The sequence below is a fragment of the Echiichthys vipera genome, assembly GCF_963691815.1.
Source record: "Echiichthys vipera genome assembly, chromosome: 3".
NCBI lineage: Eukaryota > Metazoa > Chordata > Actinopteri > Perciformes > Trachinidae > Echiichthys > Echiichthys vipera.
Window position 1 is genome coordinate 3,765,512 of NC_139828.1, and position 23,709 is coordinate 3,789,220.

Sequence of the window (23,709 nt, forward strand, 5' to 3'; positions counted from 1 at the left end):
TAGCCAACTGAACGGCGTCAAAACTATGGCTGCATGGCTCCTGTCTGGACAACCCAACTGGTTAAGAGGGCGCCAAAAGGAGACGGGCAGCACTCTGAGACACTTCCTGGAGCTTCACCTCCTCAGACGTGTCCGGCCAGATCCCTCCGATGTTCCCAGCCGTCTTGATGCCCACCGCTCTTTGACCGGTCACCATAGCGCGAGCAGCGGTTTCTCAGTCAGAGAGAAAGAGCTGAAAGACTTTAGTTGTTTTACTTTGTAAATGTGGGAAATCCATGTTAAACAGAATATCTATCATAGAAGAATATTTTTTTTACATACTTTAAAACGTGTCTGGAGGGACGTTTCAATGATTAATTGGCATTTAATTGAGATTTAACTATATTTAAAACCATAAACCTGAGCTACGGCCATAAAAACATGCACTCTACCAAAGCGTGTGTGTTGTGTCTGACACTGAATATTCAACATTCCTCCTGTAACAGACTTTACGAGCACCCAAAGCCATAAGTGGGAGGTGGTGTTTGTCTGCACATATCGTACGGCGTCTGCCCTCCGCTCGTACGCAGTCTCCTCTGTCATGTTTTCATGTTTTTCTGGTCGCAGACGTGTTCATAACACCGGCGTGAGGCTCCTTCTGCGCAACAGGCTGACCCTGACCCCGATGTTGCTCCCAACTTCTTACATCAGCTACTCTGTTTTTCTGCTCTTACATAACTTTATAACTGGGTTTGATGACCTCTCCATATGCACTGTGTGCGTGCGTTTGTGTGTGTGCGTGCGTGTGTGTGTGTGTGTGTGTGTGTGTGTGTGTGTGTAAATGAGCACAGGAAGAGCTCTTCTTTAACTCCAGGAGACACGTCCCCGCTGCCTTTATTGTTATAATCCGTATACGTCCACTTCATCGCAGTGCAAACACTTAGTATAAAATATCATCTTTAACAAAATGTACATTCACATAAAACATCTCAATAATAAATACATCTCCAACAAAAGAACTGGACCGAGATCATTCATAATATAGCTCTGAAAAAGACTCTACAATGTACAATAATAGCAAGTAATACCTACATTGAAACCCGTATCATACAGTATGAAAATATCCAATTTACAGGAAAAATATTGTACATAACTCCTCTTCCATCCACTTTCCGTCAAAGCAAGTGTATAAAAATCCTCATTTTCAATCTCTTAGAAGCTCAAAGTAAGCGTTCGAGCTACGGTATAGACTTTAAATCTATTTTTTAAATAGGATAAGAAGTACAACAACATCATTTCGGTCGGAGAACGGCGTCCAAATAAACCTCTCCCCCCCAGAAAAACCAACACTTTGCCATCATTTGATCATCGAGTTACAAAACTGCTAAAGAAACAGCTCAAACTGTAGAAAGACAGGCATTCGACAAAAAAGGAAAATCCACGACAACCGTAGCCGCGCGGTCAACTTGCGCTACGGTTCGACACCAGGAAATCTGATATGTTTATGAAAATAGGTTGGCACATTTGAAAACCGGCTACCTGTTGACTACAGCAGGAGCGGGGAGAAGGGGGAGGAGGAGGGACCCCCCCGCCGCCGCCGCCGCCGCCGCCGCCGCCCTGACGTCAAATCATCCTTTAAAAAAAGTCCTCGAAAAAAGGTCCGCACACCAAGCTTTATGAAGAAGACACGGGTCAAAAAAGCACCTTACATTCAAGAGGGCCGCTACCTTTAGCGCATGCATGAGGACTACGTTAAAACAGAGTCACTGTGTGTCCGCCGCTCGGGCCTGTATGAAGGTCTCATCAAAGCATGCATGTACGAGCCACAGGCTTGCAGGCAGTGCATGCTAGAACAGATTAGAGGAGAGTTAATGGCTGTGGTAAGCCGTACTGCGAGTAGCATGCTATACCATAAAATAAATCATCTGGAGTTTTGTACGAGGAAGCCAGACGCGGAGGTTTGGGTGTCTCCTCATAAACAGCAGTTTCTCTTCTCTCGGCTGAAGCGGCTTTTTAGTCCATAAAAATAGTAGAACAGAATATTTCAACGATAGAAAATATTTCTCAATAACAAAACGAGCACGCGGGGGAAAAAAGACGTGTTTTTTAAAGTTCCGTGAGGAAGGAAATCGCACTCGCACGATACAGAAAAGAAGTGTTTTTCCATAGTTAAGTCATGCTTCAACGCCACGGAGATACAGAGCGCCGTGGCTAGCTACGCACACGCTATCGGCTACATACACTATCAGGTCAAAATAGGATCCAGCTGGCTACGGCATGCAAAGGGGCTGAGATAGGGGACAAGCCGCTTTATTGCTACACTTTGACGAAGGAAGAATCTGGAAGTCAAGCATCACAGGGAAACAGACGGCGAACGTGACTGAAAATGCAGCGGCGGCATCATGCACTTAAAGACGCTGAGTGGCTCGGCCCAGAACCGAGAGCTGAACTCATGTGCCGTTAAAGTGAAAGGGGCATCAACGTCCAGGAAATGATTGAAGGCAATGCCCTGTCGTATTTCGGCAAGTTTACAATTATACATTTGGCTTCATCCACTTTAAAAACATAGATCTTCGCCCCGGTGATCAATAGAGTTGGGCGACATGTTAACCGTCAGCCCAGCAACGGATTGACCACGTATTCGATCCACCCGTCAGCTGGAAGGTGGGTTCGAGCAGCGAGTTCACTGATAAATAAGCAAAATAACCTACAAACCGTCAGGGAAAGACTTGTTCTAACACCCCCCTTGTTAAAGATGAAAATAAAACCTTCTGAATTCAAGTTTCTCTCTTTCACCCACAAAGCTTAATTACCTCGCTACTTACAAAATAAAACTCACCAAATCCTTCTAAGGGCACGCTCACACTGTCCTACCGCACCGCGCCAAAACAGGTTTTTCGGGTAAAGCCTGGTGCCTTTGACCAGTGTGAGTGCAATCGCTCCGCGCATAACTGCGGCCAGCTGGCCGTCCATGGCCCGTCTGAGAGAGATGGGCTTTTGTAGAGCGCGTTTTCACATGTACGAGCACGAGCGTGCACACGTGTACGAGCAGGAGCACGACGCCTACAGCGGTTCTGAGGTCATTTCCTGTGCGCCTGTTGGGACATAGAAAAAAGAAGGAGGGACCATGCGCGGACATTTCAAACAATGGCGGTGAAAGGTTCACGTTGGTGTGATGCGGAGGTGGAGTGTTTACTGCAGATTTGGTCGATGAAAAGATTCAAAAACAGTCGACAAGACGCACAAAAACTCTGAGGTCTACGGAAAGATTTGTAAACAAAGCCACGCATCGCCATGACGTCATCAATGCGTGTGACGTGTTACGGCGTGATGACGTATAGGCAGCAAGAAGCATTCGCCGAGGCCCAGGTAGTGTGAGTACAAACGGGCCTGGAGGGGGGGACAAGGACCCTAAAGCACGGGGCGCGGTGCGGAAGGACAGTGTGAGTGCGCCCTTAGTTCGTTTTTCCACTGTTGCAACAACCATCAACTCTGATTTGGAAGTAAATCCTTAATTCACAGAGTAAGATGGGGGGAAAACAGCAAAGCCACCAGACTCCAGTGAGAGAAACACCAAAAACACACTCTATTCAAGCTGGACAGGAACGCAATAAAACTCGCCAAAACCTCCTTAGTTAGTCTTCCAACTGTTCCATCTATCACCAGCTCTGGTTTGATCAAAATCAACCCTTGATCACTGAGAAAGAGTTGAAAACACACCAGCTCTAAACGCTGTCTGACGAGCGGCATTTAGCGACGTACGATTTCAACGTCGCCTCAAAAAACGTCACCCATCGCCGAACCCTAGAGTCCAACACGTCGATACATAAATCAATAGAAAGGCAACGAAAAGATGGCAATAAACACGTCGTGAGGAGCGGTCGCTAAGGCAACAGCACTGATTTGGTTTCACACTGAGAGAAAAGGGTTAGCTAAAGTTAGGTCCTTTAGTCGGCTAAAGGAGTTTTCCGGATGTTGCCGCGAGCGTGCTACACTGTCTGTTGTGCAAGTGTTTTGATTCTGACGCTGATTTGAGTTTGTTGCAGATGTGGAAACAGTTTCGGGAGACACCCTTGGCCTAAAGCATCCCGCACCCTGTTCATCAGCAAGACAGGGCTCGAGTGTGGAGGGAGAGTCCGATCGAGGCCGCCTCAGACTCCAGGCCCGAGTCCAGGCCCCGAGTCCAGGCCCCGAGTCCAGGACGGGATTGGATGATCAGCTGCCTCCCACAGACAGTAGAAGAAGAGTGGAGGTACTTCTTCCCCATCTCTGCTATCTTGTTTCCATTTCCTCACCTCCACTCTCATTTTCTCGTTTTCCACGTTCACCATGGAGACAGCATCCGTCACACCGTTGCCGTGGGGACGGAGGGCAGGTACCTGGTGATGCTGGTGGAGGTGGTTGGTTTGGCCATATTGGGGCTCGGGTTCCTGCTGGTGGCGTAGGTGGTCACGGTGGGGGCGGGGCTGAGCCTGGTGCACACGCTGCCCTGAGTGAAGGAGCGGCGCTCGCTGTTGCCGGGCGGCTGCTGCTGCAGGTGAGACGGCCTACTGCCCTCTCTGCGCCCTTCCAGGAAGTATGTGAGCATCTGGCCTTTGCCTTTCACGCTGACCTGGCCCCGGCACACAAAGTTGTAGTGGGCTGTGATGATACGGTGAACGTCTTCTGTCACCTGGAGAGGAAACACGGAAGGAAACACGTCAGTTCTTCATATTACGAGAGACTTCACTTGCAACAATATACAGAAGGACTTTTTATTGTTATTCTTGGTAAATCTAAAGTCAGCTGTATCAAAAAAGGCAAAAATAAAACAATGTAAAGACAAGAAATCATCACCTATGACCCACTAGTGTGTGTGGCGGTGTCTGTATCTGCAGGGACACTGCCCTCAGCCTGTGTTTTCTTATTCTGCTGTGTTCGGGGAATTTCTGGGTGTCAACATAAGAACAAAGTGACCAAGGGCCTCGTTTATAAAGGTGGCGTACGCTCAGAAGAGGGCGCTCGCCACTCTCTAAGCAAACTTTGGGATTTATAAAAAGTTACCTTAACGGGATCAAGGCGTACGCAAACAAACGGGATAAATGAGAAACACCAAGGATGATGTTATTCTTGGTAAATCTGAAGTCAGTTGTATCAAAAAAGGCAAAAATAAAACAATGTAGAGACAAAAAATCATCACTTATGACCCACTAGTGTGTGTGGCGGTGTCTGTATCTGCAGGGACCCTGCCCTCGGCCTGTGTTTTCTTATTTTGCCGTGTTCGGGGCATTTCTGGGTGTCAACGTCTATAAGAACATGGTGACCAGGGGCCTCGTTTATAAAGGGGGCATAGAAGAGGGCGCACGCCACTCTCTAAGCAAACTTTGGGATTTATGAAAAGCAAACTTAAGGCGCATCCCGGCTGGGGCCCTTCTGTGTGGAGTTTGCATGTTCTCCCCGTGTCTGCGTGGGTTTTCTCCGGGTTCTCCGGTTTCCTCCCACAGTCCAAAGACGTGCAGGTGTTCGGTTCATTGATGACTCTAAATCACCCGTAGGTGTGAATGGTTGTCTGTCTCTGTTCGTCTCTATGTGTCCTGTGATAGACTGGCGTCCTGTCCAGGGTGGACCCCGCCTCACGCCCGATGTCAGCTGGGATCAGCTCCAGCACCCCCCGCGACCCCAGCCCCGGGATAAGCGGTTGAAGATGAATGAATGATGAATGAATGAAACTTGACGGTAGAATGCGCGGTCCTCAACGCACACTCTGACCCAGGCGTACGCAAACAAACGTGAGAGATGAGAAACACCATGGATGAAACACGGGACACAGTGTGAAACTGAGACCATGGTGTCAAACAAATCAAACTATTCCCTCTCAATAATCGTGTGAAGACTTCACTAAATATATTCTTACAAAAATACACAAACAGCTGTTGGAAAGATTTCTTCCAGCGCCAAAAACAACAAGATGTAGGATCGTAACTTGTAATGAAGATATCAAAACCCTCTTAACTCATAAATATGTTCTGAGATTAATAAACGATACTTGCACGTGACGTTATTCTCATGAATAATACGGTGAATAGGACGAATAATGTTGACCCACTGATGCTGTTATCGATGCCTCCGTCCGGCAGATAGCGGCGTCTTTTTAACATGGTCGTCATATAAATAACAGTGATTATTTGTTTGTTGTGTTTTCAATGCGTTTGTTTTTAAAAACCCTTTAAGATGAATCCCCACACCTGTAGCTTTTTACATCAATCAAATCAAAATGGACGGATGTTTAAAGCCATGTCAGCACAATGCGTATGACGCACATTCGCTGATTTACTGACAAACGAGTGACGGCCGCGGTTCATTTGGATCTCCGGGAAAGGCCTGTTTCTCTAATGTAATCGCTGCTGTTGACCGCGCTCATGTTGCTATAAGAGCACCGAGTGAGAATGAAAATGCTTTCAGTCATCTCTGTTTAATTTGGGCGACGGTCCGACCTTCTTACTCTGCATTAACGCCACATGTTGTCACTCTACGGCCGCTTCGTCTTCAGTAATTCCCGCGCTCTTCCCTCCAAACAACATGTTTTTTTCCTTTGGTTCGAGCTGATAGACGTCAACTTAACATTGATTGTTGATCTTTTTCCATTCCTCTCTGTGTTTGTCAGGATGTCAGTATAAACGAATACTAATTTGGGGCATTACATTGACTATTTATAGGCATCTCTGGGCGTGACATGAAGCCACAAAAAGCTGCGCCACATTTAGAGTTGATTGTGATTTATAAAGGGAAACCGGCGTAGGACGTGAATGCGCACTGTTTTATAAATCCCAATACTTTTAAGTGCACGCACGTCCTATGTTTTATCCGTACGCCAGCTTTGATGTGTGATGGAGGCATCCAATCTAATCCAACCTGTGTCGAAGAGGAAGCTACAAAAACACACTGAGTCATAGTATTTAGTCTGTGTGCCTAATATGAAGCTAAAGCCATGAGGCGTTTGGTTAGCTTAGCATAAAGACTGGAAACAGAGGGAAACAGCTAGCCTGCCTGTGCTCTATGTATCTTGTTTTTTTGGGGTTCACAGGGAGTTTGGCGTTGGGACTATTTCTTGACAAACGTCTGTACACAGTCTCAGACTCATAGGTTCATCACAGGCACCGATGCAGAGGCAGTGCACCCGCAGGATGTTCGGTTCACGAATGATCGGGTTCTTTTGAACACATCTTTGGTACAAACGAGGGGAGAGGAGTCGTGCTCCTGCTGGGTTCGTGTCCACCCGATCGCTTTGCTGCGCTCAGCACCTCCTCCCGTGGCGGTGACAGTGACCGCAGCAGCAGCGAGCTGCAGGACGCACAGACAGCAGTTTCGATGAAATCACACCAAACGCGCTTTCATCGAAATTCTAATCAGACATGCGTGATTTTGCGGATGAACATGAGACACAACTCCCGTTAAAGAGTCGTAATCCCCATCGTTAATGGGTGTAGCCTGCTGAAGCGGTGTCTCATCGTTAGGTAAACTTTTGATCTTTAACCATTGTTGGACAATATTTTGTGTGTGTGTGTTGTAGCTGTTAATTTCCTATGATGCTGAAATGCGTGTATTTGACTACTGTTTTCAAATCCAGCTGAACTGAGTCTCTGTTTTCATGCTGTCCAGTTTATCTAAAGGGGAATAAAGAAGACAGCAGCGGCCTGAAGCACAGTACCTGTATCTTCCCTTGTACTCCAGTGCTGTCCATCCTGCTGGCTACGTTCACCGTGTTTCCCCAGATGTCATACTGAGGTCTTCTGGCTCCGATCACTCCTGCCACCACCGGGCCCACATTGATACCTGCACACATAAACAAAACCAGGATCTGAGACAAAGTTGGGATATTCTGGTGTGTTGCTCTGCCTTTTCACAGTCTTGTTGATTTTTCATTGTCTCAAAACTTGAGACTTGAAAATTTCACTTGAGTCAAAATCATTTTTGTGACTTAAGTCTCTCAGTCGCAGTCAATCGGAGCAGCGGGGGCGGAGCTGCAGTCGCTCTACCGCACCGTTGTGATGAAAAGAGAGCTGAGCTGGAGGTCAAAGCTCTGGATCTACCGGTCAGTCCTGGTTCCTACCCTCACCTGTGGTCCTGAAAGCTGGGTCAGGACCCAAAGAACAAGGTCCAGGTCCAAGCGTGTGAAATGTGTTTCCTCAGGAGGGGGGCTGGAGTCTCCCTTAGAGAGAGGGGGAGAAGTTCAGCATCCGTGAGGAACTCGGAGTAGAGCCGCTGCTCCTTTGCGTTGAAAGGAGCCAGTTGAGGTGGTTCAGGATCATCTGGTAAGGATGAACCCTGGGCGCCTCCCTAGGGAGGTGTTCCAGGCACGTCCAGCTGGGAGGAGGCCTCGGGGAAGACCCAGGACCAGGTGGAGAGATTAGATCTCCACACTGGCCTGGGAACGCCTCAGGATCCCCCAGTTAGAGCTGGTTAATGTGGCCCGGGAAAGGGAAGTTTGGGGTCCCCTGCTAAAGCTGCTGCCCCTGCAACCCGACCCCGGATAAGAGGCTGAAGATGAGATGAGACGTCTCTCAGTCAGATTAAAGTAAACTAATCTAATATTTTAAGTTGTTGTCATTAAAAACAGAAATGTTGATCCGTGTGTTTAGTTTATTGTAGATTGCAGAATAGGTGCTCAGTCGAAGCGTCGTATGAGGAGCTCGACGAACGTACTTTTTTACTATTGATTAAAAAACATTTGGTAATGCTCTTTATCATCCTCAGTTTATTACTAAACCACATGCACCTTTTTTAAAGTGCTTCAAGGTCTCTCGAGGTAAGGAAATGATCCAGTGTGAAACTGAACCTTTTTTATTTTTGGTATAAATCTTATTGACGCATGTGTCAATACCCAAAACAGGACTTGGCATCGGTAGCACTGACACAACCTTTTCTCATCAATGATGAGGATTTTTCAAAATAAAAATGTTCTATCCAATGCCGTGAAACAGCGACAGGTAAGTCAGGAAAGGGAAAGTACCTACTCATCTGCGTAGAGGGCAAGACGTGCTAAAAAAGCCCAGTGTTAGAACAAATGCAAACGTGTTTTTCTGTTGTTGGAGTGAATGTTTGGATGATTTGGCCGTAGATTTAAAAGACTGCAGAACATTCATTTACTTTAAAACTGTTCTCAAGGGGAACGTTATTCACACACATGTTGGTTGTGTTTGCTGACAGCAGCAATAAATGAATGATCAGACATTTTCTTTTTGACCTGTGTGCAGCAGCTGCCTAAGGTTATGTGTTTTAAAGGGGAGGCGTTATAAGCTTTTGCGTGCCTATTCCCTTTTTTCAGACCTTATACATTTATTTTTCGTGTTTGTCATGAAATGTCTTTGTCTGAAATGTCTGAAAATAAACTGAACTGAACTGAACTGACAGGTGACTGTGACTTGGTTTAGATTAGAGAAAAGGCTTGGGTGTGTCTAAGAGCGTGCTCACACCGCGGCCAAAACCGTTTTTTCAGCTAAAGCCTAGTACCTTTAAGCAGTGTGAGTGGACCCGCTCCGCACTCAACTGCGGCCAGCGGACCGTCCACGGCCCGCTTTAAAGAGGTGGGCTTTAGCGGAGCTGTTTGCACATGTACGACCACGAGCGTGCGCACTTGTACGAGCACGAGCACGAGCCCTATGGCAGTAGCGTTATGTCCGCCTGTTCGGACATGTTAATAGAAGGAGGGACCATGCGCGGACATTTAACAACAACAACAATGGTGGTGAAAGGTTCACGTTGGTGTGATGCGGAGGTGGAGTGCTTACTGCAGATTTGGTCGATGAAAATATTCAAAAACAGTCGACTAGACGCACAAAAACTCAGAGGTCTGTGGAAAGATTTGTAAACAAAGCCACACATACGCGATCAATGCGTGTGACGTGTTACGGCGTGATGGCGTATGGACAGCAAGAAGCATTGGCCGGCCCTGGCAGTGTGAGTACAAACGGGGCTGGGGCGCAGGGGGGAGAGGGAGGGGGGACAAGTACCCTAAAGTCCGGGTCTCGGTCCGGGTGGACAGTGTGAGTACGCTCTAAGTACTCCCAGGACATGAACACGGCTCCCCCAAGGGGGAAAGTCCTGTGTTTTGGGACCCTCCACCACCCCAGATATGTTGACTGATGAACAGTTAAAGAGGACAGCCTGGCTGATAACACAGGTATCGATCCACCCCCTCCTACCTCCATGGCTTTTAGTCTATGCCCTCCTTTGTTACTAGTTTCCCCACTGTGACGACAGGTCAAATCCGTGTCGTTGCTTCGTCTTTACAGCCACAGTTCTGCAGGTTTTAGAGGCTGGACCGCACCATGGCACATGCAGACCGAGTGGCACCAGGCCAAACTTTGTTTTTCTGCACTTGCTGGAAATTCGGCGTGACGTAAAATACGAAAAGTTAAGTTTTTTTGCAAAGGGGGTTCATCCAAACATAAACATTTTTTATTCACGGAGCCCCACAGCGCGCAGACAGGATGGCACTGTGTACACCAGGCTACGCTGGGATTAAACAAGGGCTCCTGTTGCAAGCTCCTCACAGGATACCCAACACAATGGAACCCAGATCTTCAGGTCTCGCTGTGACGAGCTTCCTGGAGGCAACGCTCTTTCTGTGATGCACTTCCTTCCAAACTTACCGGCACTGAGCGTCGGTGGCGTCCAGTGCAATAGGTCAGAAGCCCCAAAGCCAGTGTTTATATAGACCAGTGTGTGTGTGTGTGTGTGTGTGTGTGTGTGTGTGTGTGTGTGTGTCACTCACCTACTCTGAGGACAAAGTCATTGTAAGACTGGTAGTTGATGGCATCCAGGACGTCAAACATGTCAATGGCAAAATCTGACACTGTGCATAAATGTGAAGTGATGGACTTCTTCGCCTGTAAATTAGAATAAACAGACAAAACACACATTGATGCACACACACAGCGTGCTAACATCCAAGTTAGGAAGTCCTGTTCCCTGAAAGTCGTGTTCCCTGATGTGATTTTTAAACCACCACAAAAGCTCACGCCAGGGTTTTTCTCCCCAAACTCAAACCACCTGTTGTGACTGACCGTTAGCAGTTAGCATGAAGTTCTGCAGAAGTCGCAGAAAGGGTCCTTTTGTTTGTCAGCTTTGCAGGATTTAAAGAAACTTTATGAATGTAGAATAAGATGCCAGTAATCCCTCAACGTGACAGCGTGCGTTCTGAATATCAACACCCAGAGAAAAGCTACCTGCAGGCCTCTCAAAAACTGCCGTGTGTGCATTCTGCAGAAACGCGCTAACACCCCACAAACGCACAGAGAAAACTCATGCAGTCTTTAAAAATAGCTACTGTGTGTGTACCTTGGAGGCAGTTGTAGGAACCAGCCCTACTGCAGCCATGTATGTACTGCCAATAGTCTTGATTTTCTCAATATCCCTGTAGCACTCTTTGTCCATCAGCTGGAGGGAAGAGAAGCAGAGAAACAGGAGGAAAGCATTACTACTATTACCAATTTCAAATCAAATTGGAGTAAATTGTCAGTTTACGTTCATATATATTATAGGTTGCGTTGGCAAACGAGTCCAAACGCAATTTAAAACGGACCATTCTGGCGTGTTTGAGTAAATGAATGCTTTATGTTGCTGATTATAGATTCAAGCGGGCCCAAAAGTCATCTGCAAGTAATTCCTTATTTTGAAGAACTTTCCCAACCGCGACCATTGCTTTTTATATTGCATCAATAAACACAGTATTTTTTAAAGCCTCAAGTCACGGCCACAATGTCATCTTTTGAAAATGACATTACGGAGGTCACATTGCACCAGAGGACCCCCCCCCCCTCCTCCCCCCTCTCCAAAGGCAGACATTAAAATGGCAGGAAAAATATATATGTATAAAAAAACTGCAGATTTACGAGGCAACAAATAATTTGCTCACCTCATCAAAGTCGGCGATGATCTCATTGAGCAGCCTGAGGCACTCGACGCCCATGTTGTTCCCGTCCAGCTCGATGTAGAAGTCGTTGAAGTTGGCGATGGAGGCGAATAACACTCCGACCTGAGCGTAGGACTGGTAGTACAGGTCCTGCAGGGGAGAGGGAAGAAGTCACGACTGGTCTGACGAGGAGAGACATAGCACGGCATTAAAGGGTCTGTTTAAGAGTCCCTGTTAACCGCAACACCAAGTGACACAGAGGGTCCTGATCGAGCTGCTGTATTTGACGATGTGTGAGTGTGAAGGTTGGTTAATCCACAGACCTCACTGTGAACGACTTTCCACTGAGGTAATAATCCTTTTAAAGACTAATAACAGTGTGTTCTGTGGGTTATCGGGGGAAACCATTTTTGGAAAGATGCATCGCTGTGAGCGTCCCAAAGACCATTCTGGGGTCAGGGAGGCACAGTGGTGCAGTGGTTAGCACTGGGGCCCATCTGTTTCATGATATGACAACATAGATCAGTTCAGAATATTTGTTCATTTAGATCAACTGTGTTTCCATAACTGGAAAGCTACCCTCTATATATCCAGGTTTTACAGGTTTTCCAGGGTTGGGGAACCGTGTTTCATACTGATGCTTGGATTGAACGTCTCTATGCAGTTCAGCTTCATGCCTAAATGCACTGAGTTGCTGCAGCCTGATTGGCTGATTAGATATCCACGCTAACAAGCGTTTGAAAAGGTGTAACCCAATAAAGTGCCTGGTCATGTATATATATACACTAAATACTAGATACTACACCAGTATGCTTGCATGTGGCTCAGATCCTAATGTTGCAGCAGTGACACTCGCAGCTGTGTTCTGAATACAGTGCACAGCTGAACTTTAGTCCAGAGGAAAGAGAGGAAGCCTTTCTATACACTGGAGCTGTGAGGGGTCACCGATGTGCTGGAAACATACTTCCTGACTTCCTGTCCCCACTGTTTACTAGTCTCTGCCTCCTGTGGCTCTGCAGGTTGTGAGAAAAAAAAAACTTATTGTGATGTCATCGGGGTTATAACGGATTCAAAGTTTTCCGTCTCTACTGCTGGATCCAAACGTCCGCCCCTCGGACTTCAGCCGGACGTGCTGTGACGTGGTTAACGTCATCACGCCGAGTCTGCAGCAGCTGACCGACGACAGGTCTCGAGTCGGTTTCACTCAACGGCTCCAATCATGTGCAAAGTGACCGCTGCAGAACCTGCTGACTGTTTTCCATCTATTTGGCATCACGCTGCAGCTTTTAGAAGAAGAAGAAGAATTACTTTATTAATCCTGCGAAGGGATTTTACTCTGTTTTAAGCGTATGTTATATTAAGAACACTTTCACCGCGGCCCCTCGCTGACAAAAACAGTCACAGACCACAGGAGCTGCTGGTCTTCCACCGCCTCCATCCGTGCGTTTGTTTGTGTTGTTGTGTGACTTTGGTGTTTTAAAGGACCAGGAACCAACAAGACAAACAAACTAACTAAACCCATGAAGGCAGCGGTAGGCCCCCCCGTCCACAGCGGTACATTTCTTAGCTTCCCTGCCTGCTCCTTCAAACTGGCGCTGCGCCGACCGCCATCTACTGTAGGTGCCGCGCTGACTATGGGAAAGTGCCTTTCGCAACCCCAAACAATTCTGAACTGTCCCTTTAAATGTTTCCACCCATGTCTTATGCAAACTATACCTTTTAAATTCTGACTTTGGAAACAAACGTCGCATTAAACACAATAAGCACGCAGCGTCAATGATGTGTGCAACGTTAGTGTTTACAAAACAAGCCCGTCCTCTTGAGGGGCTTTTTCAAATTTCCTGAAAGGATGTGTGTTTTCATCACTTCCTGTCAGAGGGAGGAGGGGGGCCGAGGAAGGAACCGACATCAGTGGAGGGGGATGTTCATCAATCAGTGGATGCAGACACGCAGGGCTGTCAGCTCACGCTTCCACTTCAACGCCGCAACACACGGTCAGGTCAAGTAGTGCCATTGTCCCAAACAGCTGAGGGTATTTTCCCACATTAAGACCCCGACACTTGCAGGGCACACATTGGGAAGATGAAGCCTGTTTTAATCAGCACTTGTACTTCTGCCTAAACGATCTGATGAACAGCTTGAAACGAAGTTCATGAGAAAAGATTTCACACTATTTAATAAGCACAAACTTGGTGATTTAAGGGCCCAAAGAGGGCGACACGGTGGGATGGTGGTCAGCACTGTCGCCCTTCTGTGTGGAGTTTGCATGTTGTCCCTGTGTCTGCATGGGTTTTCTCCGGGTTCTCCGGTTTCCTCCCACAGTCCAAAGACGTGCAGGTGTTGGGTTCATCGATGACTCTAAATCGCCCGTAGGTGTGAATGGTTGTCTGTCTCTGTTTGTCTCTATGTGTCCTGTGATAGACTGGCGTCCTGTCCAGGGTGGACCCCGCCTCACGCCCAGTATCAGCTGGGATCGGCTCCAGCCCCCCGCAACCCCGACAGGGACAAGAGGCTGAAGATGAATGAATGAATGGGCCCAAAGATGCAGATCAAGATGTCACAAAGACTTCTTGATCCTATGGCTAATTCTGGTTGAAAGTGACACATTTTTAGGCTTCGCTGCCGTATGATCCGTCAGAATAAGCTGGTGTGTAAAGACCAGCAGCAGTGTGTGTGCAAAGCCGGCGGTAATGAGACTGAAAAGGTGGGACTAATTAAAAATAATGATCTGCAGCCGTCTCCCTCAGCGACTGACATCGTGCATTTTTTTATTTTCTGTTTACAGAACTTTAAAAAACCAAACCGAGATCCAGACGAACAGCATTTTAAGCTCCAGTGTGCAGGAAAGCAACACGTTTAAATGACAGGGCTCTTATTTGAGGCTGAGTTTAAGGCTGTTTAAGACCTCACACCTGCTCAGGAGGAACACTAGCCCATGGCTAAGTCTACCATATTTACAGTAATATTACTAAATATGCACCGTCCCTGAGAAACACACTGGGGTAAATGGGTAAATGCATTTTGCTTCACATGATCCATGAAGGCAGCAGGAGATTTATTATGTTATGCGGCAGGATTGTGGGAAACATTACGGCAAGTCCTAAAAAAAAAAGATTACAGAGCACTGACCCACTAACTTTATCACCGCTGTATAAAATATTCATATGATTCCCTCACAGAGACTTAAAACATATCTGGTACTTTACTGTGAGCTTAATATACTCAGATTATAGCATTTCTGAAATCAGCACTATACATTCATTCATCATTCATCTTCAACCGCTTATCCCGGGGTCGGGGTCACGGGGGGCTGGAGCCGATCCCAGCTGACATCGGGTGTGAGGCGGGGTACACCCTGGACAGGACGCCAGTCTATCCACTACTGCAACATCAGCATCCTTTATGGCCTCCACCTCACTACACTTCAACTACGCCAATATGTACAAAACTCGACCGCCCGACTGCTCCCCTACTCCCCCCCCCCTCCAGAGCACACATCGCTCCCACCCCCCATACAACAACGTCTCAACTTCGAGATCCTCCAAAAGCCCTCAACAGCCTCGCACCCTCATGCCTTACTGATCTCCTCCGTCGCCGCCTCCGCTCTGCTGACGCCAACCTTCTCACCTCATCACCAGAACCAAGTATCGCACCCTGAGGGGCTGAGCCTTCGCCATTCCCGCCCCTACCCTGTCAGGAAGTCCCTGCCCCTCGCTGTCCGTACTCAGACACACTCCTGTCATTCAAGAGTCAGCTTAATCCCCTCTCGTCCGGATCTTCCACCCTCTGTTTTTTCTATTATTGTGATGTTGTTTTGTTCCAGAGTTGTTTAATGTGTTTTCTGTTTGTCTTTTATTACGTGTATATCTTTGAGTACTGAGAAAAGCACCATATAAATCTGCTCTATTATTATTATCACAACCTGTGACATGTATGCCCTTGTATCGAGGGGTGACGGCTCAGCTATAACCCAGATGTTTCAGTGTCGTTTGACCTGAATATCAGCCCCCGGCGCCTCCCCGGGTGTCTCAGGAGACACTTTTGGAGTCCGTGCTGGTTTATACCCTGACTGGTCCTTGTTGGACGAGCCTGGACGTGTCTGCGGACGCTCACCATGTTCCTGGGGTTCGACATGAGGAAGTGCTGAGCCACATGAGCCGGCAGCAGGTTGAACAGGATCCTCTTGTTGTCCAGCTTCACCTTCTCCATGTCCCCTCTGTCCTCCTCCGCCTGGACACCGACAGCAGTGAACACACACAGGTGGAGAAGGAGAAGTGAGTCCCTTTGTGGATCCAAAGTGACACTGATGCTCTATACGTGTGAATACAATGCACCTCTGCTGCAGCTCAGAGCTCAGAGCTCAGAGGGAGATGTAATTGCTCTTCCTTATCACTAGAGGGAGATAATGATTTGCAAACAAGACAAACTTCACTGTGGTTCTTAAAATAGAAACATACTGTCATGATGCACACAACACTGTTCGTGCAACCACACAAACAAACAAGTCAACACACGCATTAGATGAAGACATTTCTGCCTTAAATCATGAAAATGTTGGTTTAGAAGTCTGAATATTTCAGAAATCACAGCTGTTATTATAACCACGCATATCATTGATCACACTTACCACCATAATTATTATTATTACCATGTTCTGTCCTTAGCTGGAGTTCTTTCTCTGCTGTATTAACTGCCTTAACACATAAGTTATATTCACATTTCTATAGATGTTATTATAGTTACTGATACTCTTTGTTTGCATCTCTGGAAGAGTGTCTGTCTCTCTGTCTTTTGTCTGTCTTTGTCTTTTCTCTCTTTCTCTCTTTCTTCCTCCCCAACTGGTGCAGACAGATGTTGCCACTGTGACTCAGGATTGCTGGATTAATACTTTATAATAATAATAAGATAGTGCAACTTGTTTCTGCTCATGGAGGAATTTTTGTGTCTCTGTAAATCATGAATAAATCATAAAGTGTGGTATTTGTCCTCTTTATATGTAAAGTGTCCAGAAAACTTCTTAATCATTCTGCACTGTAAATACATTTGAATTGAATTGTTTTAAAACTGTTAACACCTTTCTGTGTGTATATAAATATGTGAGGAGCTCTTTTCCAAAACGCTATAAATCCATTTTAATAGTTTTCAGGAAAATTACATTTTTTACCCAGACCCACACATTTGGTTAATATTCAGTTTATCTTGTCTAAATGTTTTTTATGGCTCAGTCTGAACATGTTGAACGGACGGACGACACAAAAAACTCTCCCGCTTCAGAGCGCCGCCATGTTGGATCGCATAGAGCGCTCACTGAGTTCTGATTGGTCGAGAGTTTTCATCTGTTTTTAGTTGTTTTTTTCACTTTTTGTGGTGTTTTCATCTGTTTTTAGTCATTTTGTCATATTTTTGTGGTGTTTTCATCTGTTTTTAGTTGTTTTTGTGTATTTTTCATCTGTTTATAGTAATTTTGTCTCATTTTTGTGGTGTTTTCATCTGTTTATAGTAATTTCGTTACATTTTTGAGGTGTTTTTCATTTGTTTTTAATCGTTATTTTTTCACTTTCACTCAGTCTGAACATGTTGAACGTACGAACGACACAAAAAACTCTCCCGCTTCAGAGCGCCGCCATGTTGGATCGCATAGAACGCCGCCTGAATTCTGATTGGTCGAGAGGACGTATCGCAGTTAGGCTAAAAATAGGTTTGGCGCTGGTCGCGGTTTGGAAAGGAACTGCATCTTGAGACCATTTTAAACAGGAAATAAAGAGATTTGGCAGAAACACTGATGAAGCAGTGAAAAGGTTCTGTAACAGCAAAGTGGCTCAAACTCATTTATTTTAAATTTCGCTTTTATCTCGTTCTGGAAAAGAGCTCTTCAAATATATATTTATTGTTTTTCATTATGCATGTATATATATTTACTAGATTCTTGTTTCAATCTACTCATTTGCAACAGCGTCTACACAAATGTGTATTACTTTACATATGTTATATTTGAGCCCTTTATCTCTTACTTCAGGTTTTGCTTTTACTTGCTTTGCTTTTACGTGATTTTCTATTTTTAAAGAAAAAATTCCGGCATAAAATCATCCCAGGGTCGTTTTCGGCAAATACACTCATCAAATAATCATGTAACAACTGTTCACAGTCGCTAACAGCCAAGTGTGGCTAACTCTGATTAGCTCGGGGCAGTACAGCATACACATGGTATGATACCTTAAGACCTTCTGCGTGTGGTTATCCTACGAATGTCCAGCAAGAAGATTGTGGTTCGGGTTAACATAAGTAGGTTTGTAACGTAACTTAGGTACAGTAGCGTTAGTTAGGAAGGAAGTTACGTAACAAAAAATGGGTCAATGTTGACTTTTGCTTTCACACAACAGCACCTCAGGACTTTGTGGGTTAGGTACAAATTAAACATTACTTTTCGTAGGTATATGTACGAACAGTGGATACTTGTTCATTCATTGGAAACAAGTTAACATATCCTTACTGCACTGACCTGATTTACCTCATGTGTGTGTGTATATGTACGTGTCTTTCACTACATACACAAACTTCTCTGTCAAAAAGACATTTTATCAAACTACCAACCTTACATCTAACAACCAACCAACCGACGACTCTATAGGCAGATTTTTCACAGAGCACGGGAGGAACTACAGGAGATGTACAAAAGCAAAGTGGTTTGCATCCACGGGCGGTAACAGGTGAGCTGCGGTTACGGACAGGCGTACCTGAGTAGCCCAGAGATAGTCGAGCCGCAGCTTCAGGTCCAACTGTCTCGAGTGCAGAGCCAGAGCTCCTGAAAACAGCAAGGCCGCCAACACGGGATCATACCCCCGTGTGTGGAGAAACCCTCCTCTGCAGGACACAGAGAAACCAAATGTTTGCTTCTTTCAATTAAACAAATAAGTGAAATACACATTAAAGACACAAACACTCTCCATAATAAACTGCACATCACACGCAGCTCTGTCTTACCCCACAGCTTGGCGATAGCCGCTGGTCTCCATGACGACTGTGTAGGTGACCGAGAGGAGGAGGAGCAGGAGGATCTTGGGAAGCGAGGACACTCGGAGGTAGGGGACGAGAGTGAGGGTGCCGGCCACGCAGGACAGCAGGGCGTACGCCATGCTGGTGCAGGCTCTGCTGGCTGCCGTGCTGTTGGCGTCTGCAGGGACGTCCTCCGCTGAGAGGCTGGAGTTTGTCCCAACTCGCCCCCAGGGAACACAACCCACCTGGAGGAAGAGTTACATAAACAACCACTAAGTCTATTTTTTATCATTTATCACCAAAATGCATGAAACAAAGTCACTAAAACTCGAATTTGTCTGGGGTTGGGCCCACAGTCTGTCTCTCTTTTCCAAATCTAGCCTGTGACGGGAGACTTTGGCCAATCACAAGTCATTTCAGCAAGAGAGAGCGTTCTTATTGGCTAAGGACAGAGAGGGGACAGGGAGAGCTGCAGAAGAGGTCTTTAAATTCATATTTCTTATTTTGTTTTGCTTTTAACGTACTGTCGCTTTAAAGCTCATGAACGTTTTGCGCATTGTGCTCCAAGATTACCCTCATCAGTCACATCCAAGCCCCCACCACAGCGACTTCCTGTTTGATCCAATCAGGAAGTGCCAAAAGCGTCAGTTCTCTGAGTGTCCACTAGGGGCAGGTTTCATAACAGAGCAGTTTCTCATTGACCCCCATGTTAAACAGGCCGTTTCCACAGCATCATTAAACCTGTTTAAGGACAAAAGAACATTCTAGTCTGTGTGTTTAGGTCATATCTCCATGACAACACTGAGGGGGAGGGGCTAGTTTTAATTTTATTGGAGGTTCAAGTTTATGAATAATTAGGGGCGTGGCCTCTTGAGTGACAGCTAGCCTCTGGCCCTCACTTCTCCTCAGAGGTAAACGTCAGCCAGATGGACGTATCTCCCTCCCCCCAACGTCACATACATGTCCTTTTTAGGTCAGAGGAAATGAGGCGGAGTCAAAGTCTGACAAGATGGAGACTCCCGTAGGCGAGGACGATTGGACCAAGTTGAGAGAATGGACCCTGACGGTTACGCTATGCCCATTTTTTATACAGTCTGTGGTCTCATCCCATTCCTCCCTGTGGTCTCCAGGTCGCCCATTCCCAGTCCCATCTTTTCACTCGTTCCCCACAACCTTCCTGTGTGCCTCTTGCGTTTGGGTGCACCCACCTAACTACACACTAAGACACTTTTGCTTCATTGCGTTTTTACACCTACAGTGATCACACATCAGAGCCTGACAGAGCTCTGGGGCTGACACGAACCAATTTGCGTTTTAAATATTTTAATGAGTATTTTACACTTGAACAATAAATGTTTTATTCTTCCGAGACTCCGCGGCACCATCTGCTCGGCTGTGACTCTGCCAACTCATTTACTGCAGAGACTTCACATTATGACACAGTTTCTAAATCAAGTGCTTTGTTCTGCATTGTGTACTACTGTATATGTATAATCAGTGTTTTAACACAGTCCGTTAAGTCATGAAGGCCCTGTATTTAGCATTTATAACCAATGAATAATGATTTACAACACGTTGTTTACATGTTATTCTGTTCTGAGGAAATAACTTTTACATGAAACTCAAAGAAATCTTTTTGTTCATATCACGATACACATGTTTCTAATAGGTTTTGGATCCTCTACAGTGCTGCAGACATGTCTTTGATTGAGATTGATAGGATCACACCACATGGTAAATAAGGCAGTAAATGCTTTAGAATACACTGTAAATAGTTTAATTCTAGCGTAAAGCACTATCTTGATCATGTGGCTTGCGGACACTGGAAGAAAGAAAACATCAGAGGGCGAAGAAGAAGGACAATGGACTTGTACTTATAAAGCGCCTTTCTAGTCTTCTGACCACTAAAGGTGCTTTCACAGTGTTTGTCACATTCACCCGTTCACACAGACATTCACACTGATGGCAGTGGACATCTACACACCATCTAATCTAACCATTCACACCACATTTACACACCCATGCGCAGCACGGGGAGCACTTCAGGGTTCAGTGTCTTGCCCGAGGACACTGTGACGTGTGGACCGGGGGAGGTGGGGATCAAACCACCAATCTCTCAAATGGAGGACGACCCACTCTGACCCACAGTCACCACACAGAGTGATTTACACAACGACAGGAACGAAAAAGTCTAATTGGAGAGACGACGAGAATTTGGAACTTCTGTGGGCAAAGCATGAACTCATCAGACCAAATCTAGGAACGGGCAATGGACTCGGTTGTTTATGAGCAAATGACATCCGGCTGCGTGACTGCGTGACTGCTTGACTGCGATGTAATGCCATCTGCAGCACGCGGGCGCCACTCCTCCCCTAAACGTCTGCATCTGAGAAAGAGAAACTTCCTAGTTCATATGAGAACTTGAGAACTGTTATCAAGGTCAATAATGAACCGTAACACTCAACTATATTATTATTCGTTTCGACCTTGTTTTATTGTTTTGTCACTGTAAAGCGCTTTAAGTTGATTTTGCATGATGTTGTGCTCGACAAATCACCTCAAACATGAACTTCAGTAACCCCACACTTACCACACAGGCCTGGGTAACAGAGTAGGTGAGCAGAACGAGGAAGACACACAGCACCGTTCGGATCTGGATGGTGAGGCAGCTCGGTTGGCACTATAGAGGAAAGAGATCGGGGAGGTTAGTAAATGAAGTGAGTGAATGAAGCACCTGTTTATCTACCTCAGTAGCACTGTGAACACATCATTAGCCAGGAGTGGAATTGAAGTGATTGCATTTTGTGGTGTGGCTCATTACGTGCAGGCCTATTAGAAGAGACGCTTAAAGGATATAATGACAACTCAATGTAGCATGATGTACCACAGTGTCGTATAGAGGGTATGAAGACAAAGGCCGAGCGGTCACTCCAACCTGACTGGCAAATGTGCAGCGATGGAAGAAGTGCACAGGTCTTTTACTGAAGCAAAAGTAGCAATATCACTGTTACAAGTTAAAGGTTGTATATGGAGAATGAGCAGAACACCGCCATCTAGTGTCTCATCATCGTGGCCGCAACAACAAAAAACAATTCCACCAGTCGGGTTGCCAGGTTGGTCAGACCCGGCTCAGTAGCCTACAGGAGACCGGAGTCTGTTTGAGCCTGTTTGAACCCGTCCCCTCCAGAAAATCACACCATAAAAACAAGGATTAGAGGAGTTTGACTGACAGTTAGCGTTAGCTGTTACAGCTAAGTAAACGTGAAAGTTAGCTTACTTATCAAGGAGAAACGTAGCCTATAGTGACTCTGGTTGTTGCCCGTCTCCGCTCACTCAGCTGCTGGGACAAAGAAGCAGCTGCAGGATCGGCAAACTCCATTTCACCCAGTGCCAGCCTACAGTAGCTGCACCCAACAACAGACAACACTGGCAACCTGCAATACCGGCCGCAATTGGCTTGTGCGATGTAAACAGAACGTGACAGAAAGTCATGGTCAAATTAATTTAGACTTAATATATTTTTTATGGGAAAGTAATACTTTCATTCTGTACCCCTCAAACGCCCGTGGGTGCATTATTTTTTTAATATAGCTTCAAATACAGATTCTACATGTTCAACCCTTTGAAGTCCTGCTTTCGAAATATTACGTATCAAAGGTAAAAGTAGTCATTGTGCAGAATGGCTCATTTCAGGAAGGGATAATTCCAGACATGGTGTCCATTATGGGGACGACACGTCCAATATCTGCAGCTCTAACCACTCAGAGCACACGATGCTCTGTTTTTCCACTCAGCTGTGTCAAAGATGATGTATAAAGTGACATGTGTGCAAATGTTCTACACTGAGGAGTGAAGTTTGTGAGTAGCATCCTGTGGTAGGAGGTGCGGGAGGCCTACCTGAACACTGGTGAGATGCAGGTACATGACACAGGCCACATGGAAACACACACACAGCACCAGCAGCAGCAGCACCAGCATCCCCCTGAGACAGAGAGGAGACAAGAGTGAGGAGGGCTTTCCCACTTTTCCACTGACTGCAGTGAAAACACCCTCCTTTTTAATTGTCTCACTACACCCGAGTGAGATCGATCCAATTACTCTACACGAATGGACAAATGTGGAGGAGGATGTGTGTGTGCGTGCGTGCGTGTGTGCACTTGTGTGTACGTACTGTGGGATCATTAGCAAATAGATAAGGCCAAACAGAGCGGCGAGGATCAGAGAGAGAACCACCGCACTGATGAAATGGTCGTCATACACCTGGTGATACTGAGAGAGGATGAGACGGAGAGAAAATGTCAGCATAATAAGCATCCACCCATCCATCATGTCAGGTGTTTGTCTGCGTGTAGCTAGGAGCAGGTCAAATATCATCTTCCACGGGGGAATCCTTACCCCTAAGACCATTATTTTCAATGTCACAGGATCATTTGTGCGTTCCCAGGACACGTGTGTCTCTTGATGTAAACTGACATGGTAAGCGATTGTTAAGGGCTATTTTTCCAGTTACGATGCCGTTAAAATGGTAAAAATCAGTTCGGCCACTGTGAAGATATCTATATCAAAACTCAGTAAAGCGTTTTTTTTAGGGCACGTATGTTTTATTCACGATGTCATGGTGAAATACTGAAATACTACACTATCCACAATCATACACATAAAGGCAGGGACATGCCAAGCTAACAGGCGGTACAGATGCCAGTTAAAGTGTAATTGCGGTCCTTCCAATGGTCCTTTTCAATGCTTGCACACAACACCTAAGCCATCAAGGCAGTTTTTTTCATGTATAAACTATAAACAGAGATGTCTCTGAGAGCTGCTAACAGTTGCTAACAGTCGCTAAC

At 46.0% G+C, this 23,709-nt stretch overlaps 1 protein-coding gene across 2 annotated transcripts in view; it reads right to left on the reverse strand.

The window, feature by feature from the left end:
* Nucleotides 1-4,324: 4,324 nt before the first annotated feature.
* Nucleotides 4,325-23,709, reverse strand: part of LOC310966581 (adenylate cyclase type 1-like) — a gene marked incomplete at both ends in the record, with an annotated part of 51,572 nt that continues 32,187 nt past the window's right edge. The window contains 11 exons of one of the 2 annotated variants that reach the window (XM_083940346.1): nt 4,325-4,651; nt 7,667-7,791; nt 10,733-10,847; nt 11,299-11,397; nt 11,876-12,022; nt 15,986-16,102; nt 18,607-18,733; nt 18,854-19,110; nt 21,456-21,545; nt 22,763-22,847; nt 23,037-23,134. In XM_083940346.1, the coding sequence (XP_083796472.1) occupies nt 4,325-4,651; nt 7,667-7,791; nt 10,733-10,847; nt 11,299-11,397; nt 11,876-12,022; nt 15,986-16,102; nt 18,607-18,733; nt 18,854-19,110; nt 21,456-21,545; nt 22,763-22,847; nt 23,037-23,134 (1,587 nt within the window). The remainder of the gene's footprint in view (nt 4,652-7,666; nt 7,792-10,732; nt 10,848-11,298; nt 11,398-11,875; nt 12,023-15,985; nt 16,103-18,606; nt 18,734-18,853; nt 19,111-21,455; nt 21,546-22,762; nt 22,848-23,036; nt 23,135-23,709) is intronic. The other variant, XM_083940347.1, reaches the window with a different exon arrangement.